General features: G+C 46.2%; 1 protein-coding gene across 1 annotated transcript in view; it reads right to left on the reverse strand.

The window, feature by feature from the left end:
- Positions 1 to 4,901: 4,901 nt before the first annotated feature.
- Gm9195 (predicted gene 9195) overlaps positions 4,902 to 18,687 on the reverse strand; it is a 29,995-nt gene continuing 16,209 nt past the window's right edge. The window contains exons 18-29 of the mRNA XM_017316340.1: positions 17,249 to 17,393; positions 16,237 to 16,369; positions 15,835 to 15,981; positions 14,353 to 14,479; positions 13,856 to 14,067; positions 13,243 to 13,405; positions 12,957 to 13,039; positions 9,158 to 9,318; positions 8,871 to 9,048; positions 7,599 to 7,714; positions 7,170 to 7,270; positions 4,902 to 5,046 (exon numbers count right to left, since the gene is read on the reverse strand). Of these exons, the coding sequence (XP_017171829.1) occupies positions 4,902 to 5,046; positions 7,170 to 7,270; positions 7,599 to 7,714; positions 8,871 to 9,048; positions 9,158 to 9,318; positions 12,957 to 13,039; positions 13,243 to 13,405; positions 13,856 to 14,067; positions 14,353 to 14,479; positions 15,835 to 15,981; positions 16,237 to 16,369; positions 17,249 to 17,393 (1,711 nt within the window). The remainder of the gene's footprint in view (positions 5,047 to 7,169; positions 7,271 to 7,598; positions 7,715 to 8,870; positions 9,049 to 9,157; positions 9,319 to 12,956; positions 13,040 to 13,242; positions 13,406 to 13,855; positions 14,068 to 14,352; positions 14,480 to 15,834; positions 15,982 to 16,236; positions 16,370 to 17,248; positions 17,394 to 18,687) is intronic.

The raw sequence follows: 18,687 nt of genomic DNA on the forward strand, positions 1-18,687 counted from the left end.
TTTTTAGTTAATATTTCATAAGAATGGAGTTTCCCTGCTCCTATGTCCTCACTGAGTCCCTTATCTTCTGCCATTCCGTGATCCTGGGGATGAGGGCAGCATCCTGCACCCGGTTCTCCACGGGTAGAACTAGCTTCACAGCTGTCCACTGCAGCAGAGGAAGGGGGCCTTAGAGAGGAAACAGAACTTGGCTCGGCATGAAGCCTACAGTTCAGCTGCCAGCTTTGATATGTCTCACACTCTGTGCAGACTCACTGCCTGACCAGAAACACCCTCATCTTGTTCTCCTGTAACTGTTCTTATGTCCTCATCTCTAGATACCCCAGTGACGGTAGGAAACCTCAGAAGACACATGGAAAGTCCCTGGGATCAGAAGCTACTGTCATCTAGGCAACATCTACAACAATCTTCTGAGGCAGAGTTTCATAGCTTAGGCCTGGTACTTGCTCTGTAGCTGAGGCTGGCCTCCAAATCAATCAATCTCTCTCTCTTTCTCTCTCTCTGTCTGTCTCTCTGTGTGTATGTATGTGTATGTATATCTGTCTGCTGTCTCTGTGTGTCTGTCTGTCACTCTCTATATATCTGTATGTGTCTCTTTGTGTGTATTTGTGTGTGTGTGTGTGTGTGTGTGTGTGTGTGCACATACACACGCACGTTATTATTGTATGTGATGGAAATCAAAGGACAAGTATAGGAGTCAGCTCTTTCTTTCCACCATTTGGGCTCCACGAATCACATTCATGCAGTCCACCAGTTTCTATAAATGCCTTTACACGTTGAGCCACATTGATTTTCTGCCTCCGTATACCAGGTACTGAGTTTACAGCACCACTGAACCTGGTACAACAGCTATTTCTATTAATCTCTTCTGTATTTCTACAATCATTCTAGCTCTGAATGTCCTTAGAGAACTATACCCCAGAGGCTTCCCCGTCTGTATCCTCAGCTCTCGGTCTTCCTTGCTCAGCCTTTCATGTGCCAAACAGAATGCAGCACGTAGCCATGGCTACCAGATGTTCTGGTCATAACCAACCTCTGTGCAAGGGGCTCTGATACTATAAGCTCCCCCTGCGGACATGAGGAGTTGAGGTGTTCATTGGCTGGGCTTACCATAGAGGTGTTCTCTTCCCCCAGCAGGACTTGGTCCAGTTTACCGTCCTCTTTCTGGAGCTCCAAGGCTTGAGTGCTGAGCCAAAAGAACTCCTCGTTCAGCTCATCCAGCGCCTCTTCCACTTGCCATGTCTTTTTCTACAATCAAAAACCATTGTTTGTTTACTTTCTTTCTTATAGGGCTCAGCCTTGTTATCTTTCCAAGACTGGCCTTGAACTTTTGAATTCAGCAGCTCCTTCCCTGGGTACCCTGATAGATGTGTGCCATTGCAGGCAGCAGGGGACTGTATTTGATGCCTAGGCTCTGTAGGCAAGCTATGAGGCTCTCCATCACTGAGCCTCATCTCCAGCCAGCACCGCCTCATCACTTTTACTTCCATGATCATTTCATTAAAATGTTTCCCACTGTGCTACAAAGCACCATCCCTGTGGGATGTTCTCAGAGGGCTCAGAGCCTCATGAATCAACCCAGACCCACAGGAAAGACTTGTAAAGGGATGTGCTGTGCTGCAGGAACAGAAAAGACACCTAACCTGGAAGTGAGATCACAGAGAGAAAATCCCAACTGAATTTTAAAAACTGGACAGGAGTTACCTGGGGGTAGTGTGGGAAAAATAGATAATATAAGCAAAGAGAACAGAATTTTACAAAAGTCAGAGATATAAGATGGTATAAATAATGCCCAGCTAGCTGTCCATCCATCTACCCATCTATCCATCCATCCATCTACCCACCTCTCTGCTTATTTACTCAAAGCACCGTTCATTAACCCACCCTCCATCCATTTATCCCCTTACATATCCATCTATCATCTCTCCCTTCATCCATCCACACATCCATCTACTTATTTGCCCATCTACTCAACTTCTCAAACATCAGTCTATGTTCCCATCTTCTCACACATCTACCCCCACTCTACCCATGCATCTATACATCATTCTTTATTTATGTACTCATAGACAAACTAATACTTATTGGGGGCCAGGAGAGATGGGCTCAGCTTGTCTGTCAACACTTGCTGTTCTTTCAGAGGACCTAGGTTTAGTTCCCAGGACTCATATACTGGCTTACAACTATCCATAAACCAGTTACAAGTAATCTGACACTGTCCCCTGAATTCTATAGACATAAGACATGCTCATAGTGCACAGACATACATGAAGAAAACCTCATATACACAAAATAAAAATAAACCTTTTTAATTTTTTAAAAAGAAATGCTTACTGCACACCCACCACGCATTAAGACAATGTGTTAGCATTCCATTAGTGAGCACCTATGAGTTTGTAAGTCTATCAAGAAAGACAGACACATAAGGAAAGAGGTTCTATGTGATACATGGTGTCTAAACAGATTTTAGGTTGCTGTAGGAAGTAGTTAAAGTTTGGCAGCATGGAATTGTATTGGAATAGTGGAAGAAGATACTAGGGGAAGAAACAGTTAGTTGCCGTGGAAAGCAGGTCACCCAGGGCCTGTGTGTTCTTCCTGGCACTGGGGGATCATCAAGGACTACAGCTGTAGAGTCTTTCTGGTTATAGAACCCACATTGGGGGTGGGAGTACTCTCACTCAAAAATTAAATGTTTCAGACTCCCTAATAGAGCTGATTATAGTGCTGAATTTTGGCTAAAGCTGTTTTGGAGTGGATACTAGACATGAAGTTAAGCCAGGTATAACAGCTTAAACCTATACTCCCAGAACTCAGGAGCCTGAAGCAAGAGTATTGATATGCATTCAAGGCCAGACTGGCCACTAAATAAGATGAGATTTCAAAACAGACAAATGAGTTCGATTCCAAGCATCCATGTGGTAGCTTACAGCCTCTATAACTTCAGTCTTCTGGCCTCCACTTGTCTTCTGTGGCACATGTGCACTTATAGTCAAACACTCATGTGTGTGCATGCACACACATACACACATACACACACACACATGAGATAGGGGAGACAGAGAGACAGAGAGAGATCCCATGTTCATGGATTAGAAGAATCTATACTTTTCAAAGTAATGTTTTGTCAAAATACTAATGATGTTATTCCTACAAATACACACATTAAAAATAATAACCACAAAATTTGAATAGAGTTTAAAAAGAGACCCTGAACAGTCAAAGTAATCCAGAGATTTAAAAAAAAAAAACAAGCAAACAAGCAAACAAACAACAAACAAACCAGAGGCATTATCACACCTTGCTTTAAAACATACAACATAGGACTGGAAAATTAGTTTAGTGGTAAAAGTACTTGTTAATCTTGCAGAGGACACAGGTTCAATTTCTAACACTCAGGTAGCAACTCATAACCACCTGAGTTGTGAATTCTACTTCCAGGGGATCAAATACCCTCTCCTGACCTCTGCAGACACTCAGGCATGTACATGGTATGTATACATATATGCAAGCAAAACACCCATACATGTAAAATAATAATTAAAAAATAATGAAACCTAACTACAAGCTGAGCATCGTGGTGCAAACCTGCCATCAATCCCAGCCCTTGGGAGGCAAGGGCAGGTAGATCAGGGTTCATGGGCACCACAGGCTACTTGGAAGTTAGCAGCCTAGATTACATGGAACCCTGGTTTTGACAAAGGCAAAAAGAATAAGTATCAGTGAAAGGAAAAGGGTATATCCACCACAGAAGAAATAAACTGAGTTCCTTGTCCTTATCGTGAAAAAAGGAAATTCAAAGTAAACCAAAAACCTAAATATAAGATCGGAAGCAATGAATGCAGTAAAGGAGACAGGGGAGGAGGGGGATGCTTTAGGGCTGAGAATGGGCTGTGGCTTTTGGATATGTGTCCCAAAGCACTGGCAACCAGAACAACTCAGCAAAGCAGCAGGCATGCTTCTTTATATCACGGAAGCTGATTCACAGAGTGGGGCTGGATCTGCAGCACAGGAGGAGGTAACTGAGAATTATTCATCTGACCAAAACGTAGTATCTCAGGTATATGAGGAACCCAATACAGCAACAAATAAATAACACAAACACAGCCCAAACTCAGTAATTCCTTCAAACAGGGAAGTGAAAGTAATAGGCAGTGTCACAAATTGTCAGGGAAATACAAGAAGATGGCTCACCCCAGGAAGAACGGCTGTCATCAAGTGACAAAAATCACATCGCCAGCAAGGACACAGAGAAGTCTTATATATAGGTGGTGGAAATGTGAATTGATTACTCTATTGTGGAAAATAAGCTGGAGGCTACTCAAAAAGAAAACAAAGCACTCCTCTCCAGAATGGATCCACCATATGATCCAGAAATCCAATTTCTGGGCATATATCCTAAAGTACTAAAACCAGTCTGTGGAAAATATATCCATATTCCTGTGTTTGTTAAATATTATTCATGGTAGCCAAGATAATGGTGTCATCCTAGGTGTCCATTAATAGATCAATAGATAAATATTACTAGCCACAAGATGTTTTCATCATATGGCTGGAATTGAAGGATGTTATATAAGGTACAATACATCAGACACAAATGGGCAAGTGACCTGGCTTGTGTGTGGAAGCTGAAATGTCTATCTCCTTGCATGCTGATTCCTTTAAGCCTCATAGGCTTCCATTCCCCGTCCTTGAGAATATTGTCACCAGTTACTAAATACATGCTGATTCCCCTGGCCAATATTCACTAGTCATAAAATACCTATTTTTTTTCCAAAGTTGTGATTGATTTCTGTCTTCTAGACTTACAAAGTGACTAGAAAATGAACAGGACTGACAGGGAGGACAGAGAGACACTCAGAACCCTGGGTGAAGCAATGTGAGTGGAGAAATTGCCCCAAGTTCTAGGTTGTCCCTACCTGCAAGTCAACATCAGGCCTGTGTCTGGGTCTGGCCCCAAGGATCCACTTCTCAGGAGTTGGGGTCTGAACCTCCCTTCCTTTAGTGTCTTCCTGGGGGAGCTGGAAAGGTTCTGGGGCCTGCTGTGGCCTGTGGATGAGGGAAAGAAAGGTCCCATTTAGGCTTCATATGTAGTAGGACCACCTATCTAGGAATGAACTGGATGAAACAAGAGCTGCTATTTACTACTGTCCAGTGGCTGGCTGAGCCAGGCAGGCTCGATGAACCCTTTCAGGCTTTGGAGAGGAACAATGGCCCTGTGGTCACATGGTCACACATCCTACTCTCTCCTAATGTGTCCTCCATCTTCCTATACTGCCTCAAGCTTCCATGTAGAACATGCCAGTTGATCCCTATGGGAAACCAGTTGATCCCTACTGGAAACCAGCTTTTAGCAGTGTTACACTTCCCATAGATTCTAGATCTGCCTCTGGGCATTGAAATCAGAGAAAGTCGGAACTAGGTACAAAATCTCGGTCCTTTTGGAAGGACAGCCATGAGTCACATCTCAGCTTTCTCATTTTATGTCTTTGTCAAGGAACACCTTCCTGCCCATTCAAGACATCACTTCCTTTAAATGCCCATCTCAGATGACCCCATTGGCCTTCACCTTTTGCTGAACTTTGCACACATCTCTAAACTAGAACTCTCTCTCTTTTGTATATCTATTGTCTTATCATTTTTGTGCTGTCAGACCTATTCTTTCTGACCTTTTCATCTTTAGGATTTCTTTTTTTTCTTATTTTGAGATATGATCTTCCTATCTACCTCAGGCCGGACCCACATTCACAATGATCCTCCTTTATGGGCTTCCAATATGCTAGTATTACAGGCATGTGTCACCACACCTCGTGGCATCCTTCATTAAGGATAAGGGCAAGGACTTATTGCATGAGATTATCCTATTTGTCTCTAAGACAACTAACTGGCTGGAGAAAGCTTTTGTTCAGTATGTATAACAGTTGGAGCAGAGCCCATCCTCGAATCTAGATCTACAGACTCTTAACCTGTCTTCCATTTATCACTAAGCACCCCTTATTGCTAGAGTTCTAGGTCCTCAAGGACTAGGTTCCATGATATTAGAGCAATGGCTCTAAACATTCCTTATGCTATGGCCCTTTAACACAGTTCCAAATACTGTGGTGATACCCAACCATAAAATTATTTTTGCTGCTATTTCATCGTTGTTATTTTGCTATTGTTATGATATATAAGTATCTGTTTTCTGATGGTCTTAGAGGGCCCCTGTCAAAGAGTCATTTAAGAACTCATATTAGAAGGAGAATCTAGACTCTCCCCCTGCCTGCAGAAGAAATCAGTTATTTGTTCACTCTCTAGGCCACTTCACTGAGGAACCCCCATAGTGGGTGCTTCTGAAAAGGAGGCTGATTATGGCTTCCATGGAAGGCTAGAGGGAATAGTCGACCAACCATCAGTATGCTCAGGGTGTGAGACTCATATATTCATACTCCATGTTACTTAACCTCTATGAGACTCAGTGTCCTCACCTTAACAATTAAGCAACTGGCAGTATCTACTCCCTATGGCTGTTGTGAGGATCAAACTAGATAGCATTTATCACCATGAAATGTAAAACAGTCAACAGCCATTACCACTTACCATCATTAAAAGCATATAAAAGGAAATAGACTACACAGAGATAAATTGAGTCAGTCAGATGGTTCAACGTGAAGGATACTTGCTACCAAGTCCAACAATTTGACTTCAGTCCCTGGAATTGACATGGTAGAAGGAGAGAACTGTTCCCTACAAGTTGATCTCTGACCTCTATGCATGTGCCACATCTTCCCCAATATAATAAACATAAGTAGTCTACATAAGCAAATGAGCTCATCATAGCCCATGGGTGTGACTTGGGAAAGGATAGTAAGTGCTACCCCATGGAAGAATTCAGTACATGGTAGTGAGAAGAAGAATTAGGTAGGTTGAAACATGAAATTTGACGTCTGCCAGAGTCAAGTGGACTCAGTCTCAAAGGTGGGAACACTTTACTAAACACTGTCAGTAAACTTTCATAACAAACATGGATTGCCTAGGTGGGCATAAAGACCCTCCAAATGTTGTAGTTGGATTTGAATGTCTTAAGGCTTCAAATCAAGTTGTGTTATGAAAAATGAGATGGCCACAGTCAGGGATATAAATGTTGTCCTTAGAAGCACCTCTCATGGACCAGCATACCAGTCCTGCCCCACCTTATGTTCTGGGGTTCCTCGGGATGGACTGGAGAGTGTCCCATCATGGGTGAGTCCTTTTGATTGGTGGAGTGAGGCTGCTCATCATGGTGACTAGAGGTCTAGAAAGAACAGACAGTGTTATAGTCTACAAGAAAAACCAGAGTCTAGGGTTTCAAACCAGAGTTCATGGCCACGACGTAGGAAAGCAAGGTCCCAGGGAGTGTGTTAAGTTGTGGTTGTTTGTGTATATTGTTTATGGGCATTTGCATGCATGATGGTTCAGTGGGTTTCACTTATCTCCACAGCAATCTGTTTTGCTCACACACAGGTACATGCATGCACCATAGGCCCATGGGTCTCATTTAGCTCCAGAGGATGACAACAAGGGTGACAGACAGGCTATCCTGGTCATACATGTGTATTCCATTGCCTCTGGTAGCCTCTCACCTTTCTACTGGCCCCAACTGGTGGCTCACGTGTCTGAGAAAGTGCAGACGCCAGGGCAGTGATGGTTCTGTTAAGCTCTGGCTGGAAGCTCAAGGGAGAGATGCTTGGGGTGTAGCCTGGGGAAGAAGACCAAACAGAGGAGCCTCAACATAGAGACCTCAGTCCAGCACAGGTACACCACATGATACCCAGTTTCCCTGCCCCTGGCTTCCTAGCCTTGTGTGGGGCTAAGCACATGCCTCTCCCCTTCTCAATGTCTTTTCCTCTTGTGCCACAACTGACTCCTCCCTCTCTTGATGAGATGGACACTTTACAATGCGAGATGCTTTGGGTAGAGCTTTGATCACCTATGGAGGTACCCTGTGCATAAATGTACAAATGATCTCTTCCCTCTGTGTGTCAAATTATTTCTTGGTTATGTTTATGAATACAATATTCACAGATCTGCTGATCTCTTTATCTGTCTCTCTATAGTTTTCTGTGCCTTTCTCTAGCCATGCTCACCATACAATCCTACAGACACATCTCCCTCTGTCCTTCACACTTGATGGCACTATATCCTGTCCCAGGGCTTGACAGGGGGAGCTTGACATCCTGAGCACTTTTCCTGGGCTATAGAGCAAATGTTGCCTGAGCATAGATTAATTTTTTTCCTGTTTGATAGAATTTCATATCCTGTTGATTGGAGGAGGGGCACAGTCTTTTACCAAGGAAAATCCTCAGCCCTCTGCCTTATAATACATGATGGTCCAGGATGGAAATAGGCTTCATCTAGCTTCCAAATGCATCCTGTCAGTAAGCACCCTGGGTTAGGAGGTAGGAGAGGGAAACATCTGGACATAGCTTTACAGCTTCAGAGAAAATGGGCTTTCTTGGTCCTCCTCACAATCATTGGCCAGAGATGATAAGACAAGAGAAGACTGACCAGAAGTCCAAGGAAAAGAATTGGTATGGAAGGAAGGTCATAGAAGCCTCAAATCCCTGTGTGGGTGTTAGACGGGACTGAGAAGAGTTTCTGATGGATGTTTAACCAAATTTATAAATCCCTTCCCAAGGCCAGTCACCCAACATCAGAGCCTGGAGCCCTCATGATGCTTGTACTACATAGCAGTGTCCCCACTATCTAGATCCCTCTGTAAGTCATACCCTTAGACTTTGATGGGCTGGATATTGACTGCTGTGATTGAGTACTGAGTACCACATGAGATGACTAAGTGGAGTTGCATAGGCAGCCTCTACTGCTGACCCTTCCCAACCACACCTGCCTCTCACCTGGAGCAAGCTGCCAGGATTCTGTCTGAGATGATGCAGTGTGACTGGCTCTTGCTTCCTGTGGTTCATCTTTCTCCCCAGTAACTGATTCCACCTGGGTTTTGAGCCCTGAGGGCTCAGGCTCTTTGTCCATGACCAAAGATTGAGGTTCTGGCTGGCTGAGGCCCTGCAGAAAGTCCTGGAAGAATCAGAGCTGTGTCACCTCTTAGTAGTAAGGTCCCCATGGGCTCAGGCTTTCAACAGAGTAGTGGTTGCCTTCTGAGTGGTTACCCAGGAGAGGGGCTAACCTGGAGTCCCTGCAGCTGCTGGCTTGCAGCCTCATAGAAGGCCATTGCATCCTTCCTGTGCCTGCTTAGCTGAGCTGCTATGTGAAGACTCTGGTCCTCTAGCTTGTCATAGAGCGTGTGCACACTGAAGTCCTCCAGTGTCAGGACTTGGGGTGGCTTCCCTGTAGGGGGAGATCATAGAGTGAGACTTAGAGTGAGCAGGGAGCGGTAAAGGCCTGGCTGGGGAGGTTTAGCTATTCCCTCCCTAGGGACTTTGTAGGCAGAAGAAAAGGAGGCCCAGCTGCAGAAGAAAGCCAGCTGCTTTCTAATCCAGGCAACACTGGAGAAGAAGAAGGGGGAGGCTTTATGGGGAAGGCATTGAGAGCTCTATGGGCAGTAAGTGGCAGGTGAGAACCTCTGTGTGGCTGTGACCTAAAAGGGCCTTGATTGTCACACAGCTGGCTCAGTCTTCCTGAGGGAGCCACCTGCTTTCCTCTCAAACCTTTATGCCCAGCCCTTCACTCCACTTGCACCCACACCACTGTCCGTGTGCCCACAGCTGTAGTGTTTTGCACTCACCCCTTTGATGCCAATGTTCTTTGGACTCGTGTCTAGCTGGACTTCTCCAGCACCCTCCCCATGAGTGCCCCCCATAGTGCCAAGCACTGAGTTCAATGGGTGCTTATTTGTCAAGGAATGTGACCCCAGCCAACTTCAGAAAGGGAAGAATTAGGGTGACTCCATCAATGTCGCTGTCTATCCAGCCTCGGTCTCCACTGGACTCAAGTAAGTCCCGTCATGGCTTTTAATTGCCCCTGACCCAGTTTTCGTCCACCTATTCAGCTCTACAAGACGGAAAACAGGATGACAAAGGTCCTTTTCCAGCTGCAATATGTAAAGTACTGAAGAAAACCTCAGTACACCAGGACCCTGTATCCAGAAGCACAGGTCTTCAAAAGTGAGGGAGAAGTGATGAAATTCCCAGAGAATGAGAAGCAGAAGGAGTCTGCTACCATGTCACCTGCCATGTAGAAATGCTCATAGGAGCCCTGCAGGGTGACACAAAAGGATGCTGAACAGCAGCTTGAAGCTAGAGAGTCACTTAAAGCTATGGAAATAAAGACCTTAATAATGGTTAACAAGTTGTAGACGCTGATATTTACTGTGACAACTGTTTATGACGTTACACATAAAATCCCAGACTGTGTGAACTGGAGAATCTTCAGATAATAGGGAAATCTCTCCAGTTAACTGTGGGTCTCATTTGAGAGACTAATACATTAAAAATTATTGAGCTAAAAGCATATGTTATTGTAACTTTGATTGGCATTTTATTCTTTGTTTTTTTCTACACACTTTAAGAGGTAGATAGAAGATTAGAGACTGCCTTCCCATGACATGGTGAATGAAAAGAGTCAGAATAACAAGAAATGGTGTCTATTCCAAAGAGAGAAATGCCGGGAAGAGCTTTGGAAACCACACAGAGTGACAGGACAGCTGCAGAATTCAGGGAACCCAAGAACAATACAGAGAAAAGGCACAAACTGCACCTGGCTCCATCTTCGTGCTTATAGGTAGAGGAGGGGAAACAGATACCTCCTCCAAAACGTGGTCCTGGTGGCTCAAGTGAAAAAGAGAGAAATATTCCCACCCATATGGGGCAAACCCACAGTTCCCTGTAAGCCTTGAATCCAGTGGGGGTCTTAGTGAGACAATGATGCCTACATTGTAGCGAGTCATGAGCAGAGAGGAATTCCATAGGCTTTGCCATTCTCCATGCATCACAGGGCTATGGCTCGGAACCATCTTGAGACAGAACCTAATGTTTAAGACTGGGGAGTCAATAGGGAGACACATGTCTAGGCTGTCTCCTTCTGTGTCATAGCATCAGGTTCAACAAAACACTTTTCCAAGGGGACTTCTGTTGCCCACTTTCAGGGGTATAGGTGGAGGAAACAGAGAAAGAAGGAAAATTGATCCCACAAATCAGAGAGTCTAAGGCCAGCCTGCCATAGCTTAAGGGGACAGACATTCAGGGAAGGCAGTGGTGGAAGAAGACTGAGGTGACAAGCCAAAACTCAAGACAGCAGAATGCTTGGCTCACGTGTGTAGAGCAGATATCTCTGAAATGAAGACAAGAAAAGCAATAACGTAAATAAAAAGTTCATCACTGAAAAGAGCAATGACATGTATATATATTTATAAAGAATGTGTGAAAACTCAGATTCCTAAAAGCAGAAATGAAAATAGGGGCATAATCACTAAATTCTTCACAAAACAAGAAGAATGTATTAGTACCATGACAATCCCAAGCCAAGAAATCACATAACTAAGGTGCAATGGATGAACTGTTAGAACCAGAAAACCTACCAAAACTGACTCATGAAGAAATAGAAAATACAGAAGATACATAACCAGTAAGGAGAGCAAGATTCCAGAAAAAAAAATCTTTACATCTTTGGTCAAACAATTTCAGCAAAGTTTCCAAGACCACGTGCAGTCTTTTTAGTAAATGATTCTGGAAAAACTGGATGTTCACATGTCAAGGGACAGATCTGTGTTCTTACCTAATTCCACTTCCAGAAGTAAAGCAAAGTGGACTAAAAACCTAAATATAGAATCTGAAACAATAAATTCCTTAGGGGATGGGGAACAGTGCAAATCCTTTGTAATATTAGATTTGTTCTTGATTAAATATCAAAAATATAGGAAATAATAAGGAAAACTGCAGTACAGACTTGAATTAACCTAAAATAATTATATCTCAAAGATGCTGATGTCTGGAGCTCAGGTTAGTGACAGAGCACAAATTCAGTAGGCAAAAAGCACTGTGTTTAATGCCCAGCACCTAAAAGAAACACATATAGTACTACCCAACACAATGTCTTGTGTGTGCATTCTGTTTTCCCAGATAGTCTGGGAGTTCCTGGGTGTGATGTCTATTTCTCAACTATCTCCGTGTCTCCTAGTCCTTGACAATACTTCTTAAGTGGGAAAAGAAAGACACTATAAACATTACCAAGGCAACCTAGAGAATTACAGAAAATGTTTTCAAATTACTCACATGATGGTGGATTTAATATCCAGAATATACAAAGAAGTCCTAAGCCTAGATGATGAATGCCCCGATTCAAAATGAGCAAAGGACTCACCTAGACTTTCATTCAAGATCATGCAAATAGCCAAGAAGTGTGTGGAGAAATGCTAGCTGTCTTCAGTCATCAGGGCAAAAGCAAATGGAAGCCACAAGAAAGCACCACAAGCCCTTGAGGCTGGCATCCACCCAGGAGAGTGCTCTGCCAAAGATGTGAGGGAGCTGGAACTCAAAGCAGAGGGAAGGTCTCCTCCCAGAAGTCTCTCCCATGCCCTTCTGCTCAACATCCCTGCTCACAGTGGGTGTAAGTGCTGTGAAGGATGAAAATGGTCCAGCAGGGGAAGTCTGACAGTCACAGTCTCCTTCTCACCCCTGAGCTGAGCCAGGGCAGTTAACGAGTTGTCCTTGGCTATAGACAACTGACTAGCACAGTAACTAACAATCGGAGAGTCTTGCCTCAAACCAGGGCCACCCTTTCTGCATACCACACTTGCAGGGGACCTCTGAAGACTCATATTTCTTGGCCTCAGGCTTTCTATCTGTAAAATGGAGAAAACACCTGGAAGCACTCGTTTGTTCATATCAATGGGAGTCTCAGCTGGATGAATGAAGTCTCTTATGGCCCCTTGTACCACAGACACATAGGTCACTGTACCTGAGGGTGTGCCTGGTAAAGGTGTGGGGATGAGGCAGAGAGAAGAGAGCTTAATGCAAACTTGTAGGTACCTGCACCCCGAGTCATATCCTTCTCCCTAAAGTCAGCTTCTTTCCCTGAGCCCCGAGGACCAAGGTCTTCATAGGACAGGAGGCTGGAAGAAAGATCTGGCCTCAGCATAGACACACAGTTGCTGGAAGCCCCCCTGGGAAGCTCCTCATAGGTCACTGGGTCACTCTGTCCAGGGTCTACATGACCAGGGCACAGTTCAGCAGTGCTTGGCTCTCGGGAGGGAGGTACTTACAGCAGCCCCTACTTGGGGTCGGTCTAGCAAAGGTGCATAGAGAAATGACTTACTTGTCCCTGAGGGATGCAGACGCAGCACGAGTATGAGGCCACCCCACACTTCTCCACGGAGATTCCCAAGCCTCTGTGGGCCACGTCTGAGGCATGACAGGTTTCAGAAGGAGGCCAAGACCAGTGAGCAGAGCTGTTGTCAAGCCAGTGGCCAGTAGCACCCCTGAGAGTTGGAAAGGGAAGGGATTTCTGTTGGGTCCTCAGACGTCATTCCCTAACCAGTCTCAGCAGGGACTGGGCAGTATCTTCTAGAAATGGGCTGGACTAGGTTTCTCCTGGTCTCAGGATGCAACCTAGATAACTGAGATTGTAACCAAATGAGGACAGGCAGGAAAGATGGTGAGAAAGCCTCTTCTAACCTGACTCCTATCGTGGCCCTGTTCTCAAGTGCCACTCTCAGGATCAATGGGTTCAGTGGTGCAGGAAGAGAGGATGAGAAAGGCCACTCCATATGGAGGGAATTAGAATGTTGTTGTGTACAACGGACACCTTCACTCAAGGCCAAGCATTACTTATCACCTGTGGGGCTGTAACCAGAGTCACAGGACTGGCTCACATTGTCCCAAGACTGGACCCCGCTGAAAGGTCCCAGGTACTATGTCTGAATTGTTACCTGTGATCACTGCCCAGTCTGGGCCTAGGATCAACATCCTGTGCCTGAGGACCCCGAGCCTGCCAAGCTGATACGGAGAAGAGGGCTGCACAGGGGACAGGCCAGCACCACAAGCTGCCCCCTCCTCCTTCACCAGCACCACTGCGATATTCTCATGCTGTCCGTTGTCCTGAAACACATAGGTGCCTGGATCTAGGAACTGATGGGCAAACCTGGGGAGTAAAGAGACAGAATGTGGGAACTGGCCTTGATAGGCCACTCAAGCCAGGATGAGCAGGATGAGTGTGGTATCATTGGTTATGGCCGGGAGTCTCAGTACATTCAAACTCCACTCTGCCAAGATGCTTGGCCTACCTGGGTACCACCTAATCCTGCCCAACTCTACTCCAGATAGACCCCTCTACCCCTAGTCTAGGCTCTTTCCGTCCTGGTTTCCCATCAGGAAGGTCAGCAATATGTCCCCCATCCCCAGTTTCCAGGCAGATCAACTGTGTTACCGTGAGAGGCTGAGGTTCGTCTCTTGGACTAAATGGCCTAGTCTCCTGAAGGCGCCGAAGTCCCAGTGGGAGTTGCTGTTAAGCAGGTGCTGCCTCTGGTACGTAGGGTAGTGACTGGCTGACCTGTCTAAGGGATGCAAGTGGGTCGGGGCTGAGGTCCAGGTACAACCCCAAGCCTGGCCCTGGACAGCACCAGTGCAGAGCTTGTCATTCAGGCCTAAGGTGAGTGGGTAGAACTGAGGTGTGTGTTTAAGGAAATCATCTCTTAATCTTGGTATTAAGCGAGCCCTTTTATTCCTCCGCCCACAGATGTCTTCCAGAGTCAAATGGGCTAGGCATGGCAACCAGGCCCTTTGTAATGAGCCCAGCCGATTCTCTAACACATGAGATGTAGGATGCTCACGCACAGCAATCTCTATGCAGCAGGTGCTCATTGGGTGCTGTTGATAGTAGGGTAACAAGGCAACTTCAGGGAAAACTAGGACCTTGACAGAGGCAGCAGGTGGCTCTAGTTGAGAGGAGCCTTTCCAGTATGATGGAGAGGGTGGGGTTTCCCAGGTCCCAGTGGATTCTGGGAAACCAGTGTACATGAACAAACATAGAGCTGATTTTCTCAGGCTTAGGCTCCTCTCTGACCCTTAACACCTTGTATCTCTGGGGCTTTTGCCTCTTCACCTGGTTCTCCATGCCTACCACAGTCCCAGTGTGCCTGTCACTGTTTCAGACAGCCCTGATGCTACAGGTGGGGCAATACACTACATCACCCTGTGTGAACAGAGGCACATGGAGCCAGGCACACCAGCCCACTCCACCACAGACTCCTTGGGAAGGACCAGCTTAGCTGAGGTACCCTGAGGGAAGTGGACTAATTCCATGACTCGAATGCAGATGGGGGAAGAGGATGAGCTCAGGACCAGGAAGGACCCAGGCTTCCTCCTCCATCGGCAGATAGCTGCTTGTGCAGAGGGGATCAAGCCTGCTCTGGGGGGCACCCAGAAGTAGGGCTTTCTAAAAGGCAAGCTTTCACCATTTTGAGGAAGGCATCTGTCATTGACTAATATGCCCTGGTAGGAGAGGCTGCATAGCTCTTTGGAGCAGCTCTGCAGAACCTCAGACACGGCAGGGTGACAATGTCACAGCTTTGGAAATGATCAATGAGCCGGGGCTTTAAGGCAAGGCGTGGTACAGCCTCCCTCAGTGACTGCCCTCTGTCCTTCAGGCATAAAAATCCTGCAGGCTACTAGGCTTCAGGGAGACTCACGGAATGTTGGAACTGGGCTATATGCTCCATTTTACTAAGAAGGAGGAAACTGAGGCTCAGGGGTGCAGTGAGCCAGTGGGTTGAGAGCGGTATACACTGGGTGGTGGTGGCTTCTCATTGCCAAGATGTAGTCTCTATGTGAGATCCCCTGTGCGGACAGAGTGAGTTGAGAGTCGGGACGTGGAGGGAGAGCAGGTCCCAGCTCTCCGGGTGACACTTACTGTGGGGAAGAAGATGGAGCTGAAAGAGGATCAGCTCTCCCACTGCTAGGCAGACCACTGGATTCGGAATCTGGTGATAAATGTTGGGGTGCTCTGGGCCTGTTGTCCTATGATGCCTTTGCTGCGGGGGACTGGATTCAGTCGTTCCTGGAATAATTGGGACAGGCACAGTAGAGACCTGGGCTTGACTTGGAGGCACATGCTTGCCCATCCGTCCTGTCCTTGAAGAGCAGGTGCAGCCCTGAGAACCTTTTATTTTATGAATGCATGGGCCTTGAGGGGGTGTCTGTCACACTCTCATCCCCCAAACTCTAGACACAGGTGAGGGGTTTATGAGGGTGCTGTAAATCCTGCCTGATCTCTCTTTGGGGAGTAAAAGCCGTACCTTTTCCCTCAGCTCACCTTGGAGCAAGGAGATAAGCATGTCCACTCTGGAGATGACGAAACCAAAGGTCCCCCGGGGGCCAAACTGGACCAGGTGGACCCTGGCACTCCCTGGGAATTGCAGGTCCGGACCCAGAGTTTCTAAGATCTCCTGCAGACATGCAGCATCAGATGCCGGAGCAGGGCAGGGCAGCCGAGAAGGACAAGGAGAGCTCACGTCAAGTTCTGTGGATGCTCAGAGCTTGATGACGTGAGCTCTGTTTCTCTCAAGTCTCCTTCCTCACCCACAGCCGTCCAGGGAGCTTTCTACATCCTGGTCCCTCGTTCTCTTTCTGAGCACGGGGATTCCAGTTGGCCCCTCTGTTTGAATCACTCAAAAGTCCACCTGGTCCTTCCTCCCCTCCTCTCTGTAAGCATCCTGCTTGGATGTCAAGAGGAAACCTCTCACCACAGATCTGCTGCCTAGCACCAAGCCAGGAGACCACTGTGACCCATGAAAGGCAGACAGAGCTGTCTGGTAGCCAAACCTGCCAGGACTAAGCCTTGGCTCCCACTCCTTCCACACGAGAAGTAACATCAAGGCTTAAAGGCAGATATGGCAACACCACAGTGGCTATAGCCTACCCCTGCCCTGGGCTCAGATGCTTGGTACTGGAAGACCTGACACCACTTTCGAGACTGTAAGTGGCTTCCAGTCCTAGACATCACCTCACATGCTCTAATATCTTCACATGATGCCGATACCTTCCAATGTCCCTTCTGACATTCAGACTACACAGTGGACACTGACATAGGAATATCATGCCTCCCTCCTCCCTGCCTTCCCTTAACCCATAGAATTGAAAGCCCCACTGACAGTAAACCAGGTAGGGATGACAGTGATCAAATAGGCTTTCCTCTCCACTGAAGAGTTCCTTTTCAATTGATGCTTGGATTCTCTGTAGCCACAGGTGCTGTGTGACCTCATCTTTCCATCCCCACTGGGCAGAAGGCTGCCCTCCCAAGCGATCCTCCCCTGAGTTAGGATCACCTTTTGGATGCTGTCTCCATCCTCACCCTTTACACTAAGGATCAGCTTCTGGCCAGCATCCCAGGACAAGGAGAGCAGAGGAGCGTTGGCCAGACATCGCATGTCACAGAGTTCTTCTGCAGAGACATATCCCGAGCACTGGCAGCTGTAGGAGAGGAGAATGTGAGAGGCAGTCCCAGGGGTGTAGGCTCTCTGAGACCTGAGGCGAATCCTTAGCCCCTCTCCAAGAAAAGTGAGCTGTCTCCTTCCTCGGAGGCCACTGCACCAGGAACGGATGTCAGTGATAGTAATGCCTTATGGTGCAGGGTCCAGACCCTGTTTTGTTCTGTTAGGCCTCTGTGCAGGCTAGTCTTGTGTCAAATTGATACAAAAACTGGAAATGAGGGAAGCTCAATTGAGAAAATCATTCTATAAATCTGGTTGTGAGGCATTTTCTTTTTTTTTTTTTTTTTTTTTTTTTTAGATTTATTTATTATTATATTTAAGTACTCTGTAGCTGTCTTCGGATGCACCAGAAGAGGGCGTCAGATCTCATTACGGGTGGTTGTGAGCCACCATGTGGTTGCTGGGATTTGAACTCAGGACCTTCGGAAGAGCAGTTAGTGCTCTTACCCATTGAGCCATCTCACCAGCTGGCATTTTCTTAATTAGTGATTGGTGTGGGAAGGCCCTGCTCATCGTGGCTGGTTTCATGCTTGGGTTGATGGTCCTGGGTAGCACAGCCACATCCACTGGAAACAGCGAGAGTTATGAAGCCAGCACTGCTGTGTGACACAGTTCCCAGCAAACCTGAGCAGATTGCTACAATCACTGTCCTTCTATCTCTGACTTTTGGGGTTTGGTCACTGGTGTTGCATTCTTGGGGACTTCCTGTACTGTGATTCATTTTATGTGTTTTCCCGAGAGAATTACATCTGAGTCTTTTTAGGAGAATCCTAAGATTAACTTTATCTGGCTCTGTTTGGAAGCCTTCCTTATGCCCTGGAGATCATTATGCTCAGACGAGTACATGACTCGATGAGGCCATTACTCCGGGAATCATCTTGGCATATCCGCCCCTGAGCAAACTCAAACAGTATAATTAGTGCAGGGCAAATAGAGACAGTTAACAAACTCTGACTGGCCAGGAGAATAGGTTATAGATTCAAGGTCTCTTTTTATTATAGGCTTAGAGCTCTCTGAAAATACAGTTTAAAGATGGGGGTGGTGGTCCTACAGGGTCCACACCTAGAGGACTAGAACTCAGTAAGTCCAATAGAGTGACTAAAATAACTTTTCCTGCTGTATAGCATAGATGATGGAACATACAGTAAAAGAAGTTAGGTGCTAATATTTGCTACCTATAAAGAAACAGTTCGGATATTTTCTGTTTGGCTGGAGTACTTTCAAACAGCAAACACTGTTAGCCTGTCATATATTGAATGTGTTTGCATTGTCCC

The sequence above is a fragment of the Mus musculus genome, chromosome 14 (assembly GCF_000001635.26).
Source record: "Mus musculus strain C57BL/6J chromosome 14, GRCm38.p6 C57BL/6J".
Taxonomy (NCBI): domain Eukaryota; kingdom Metazoa; phylum Chordata; class Mammalia; order Rodentia; family Muridae; genus Mus; species Mus musculus.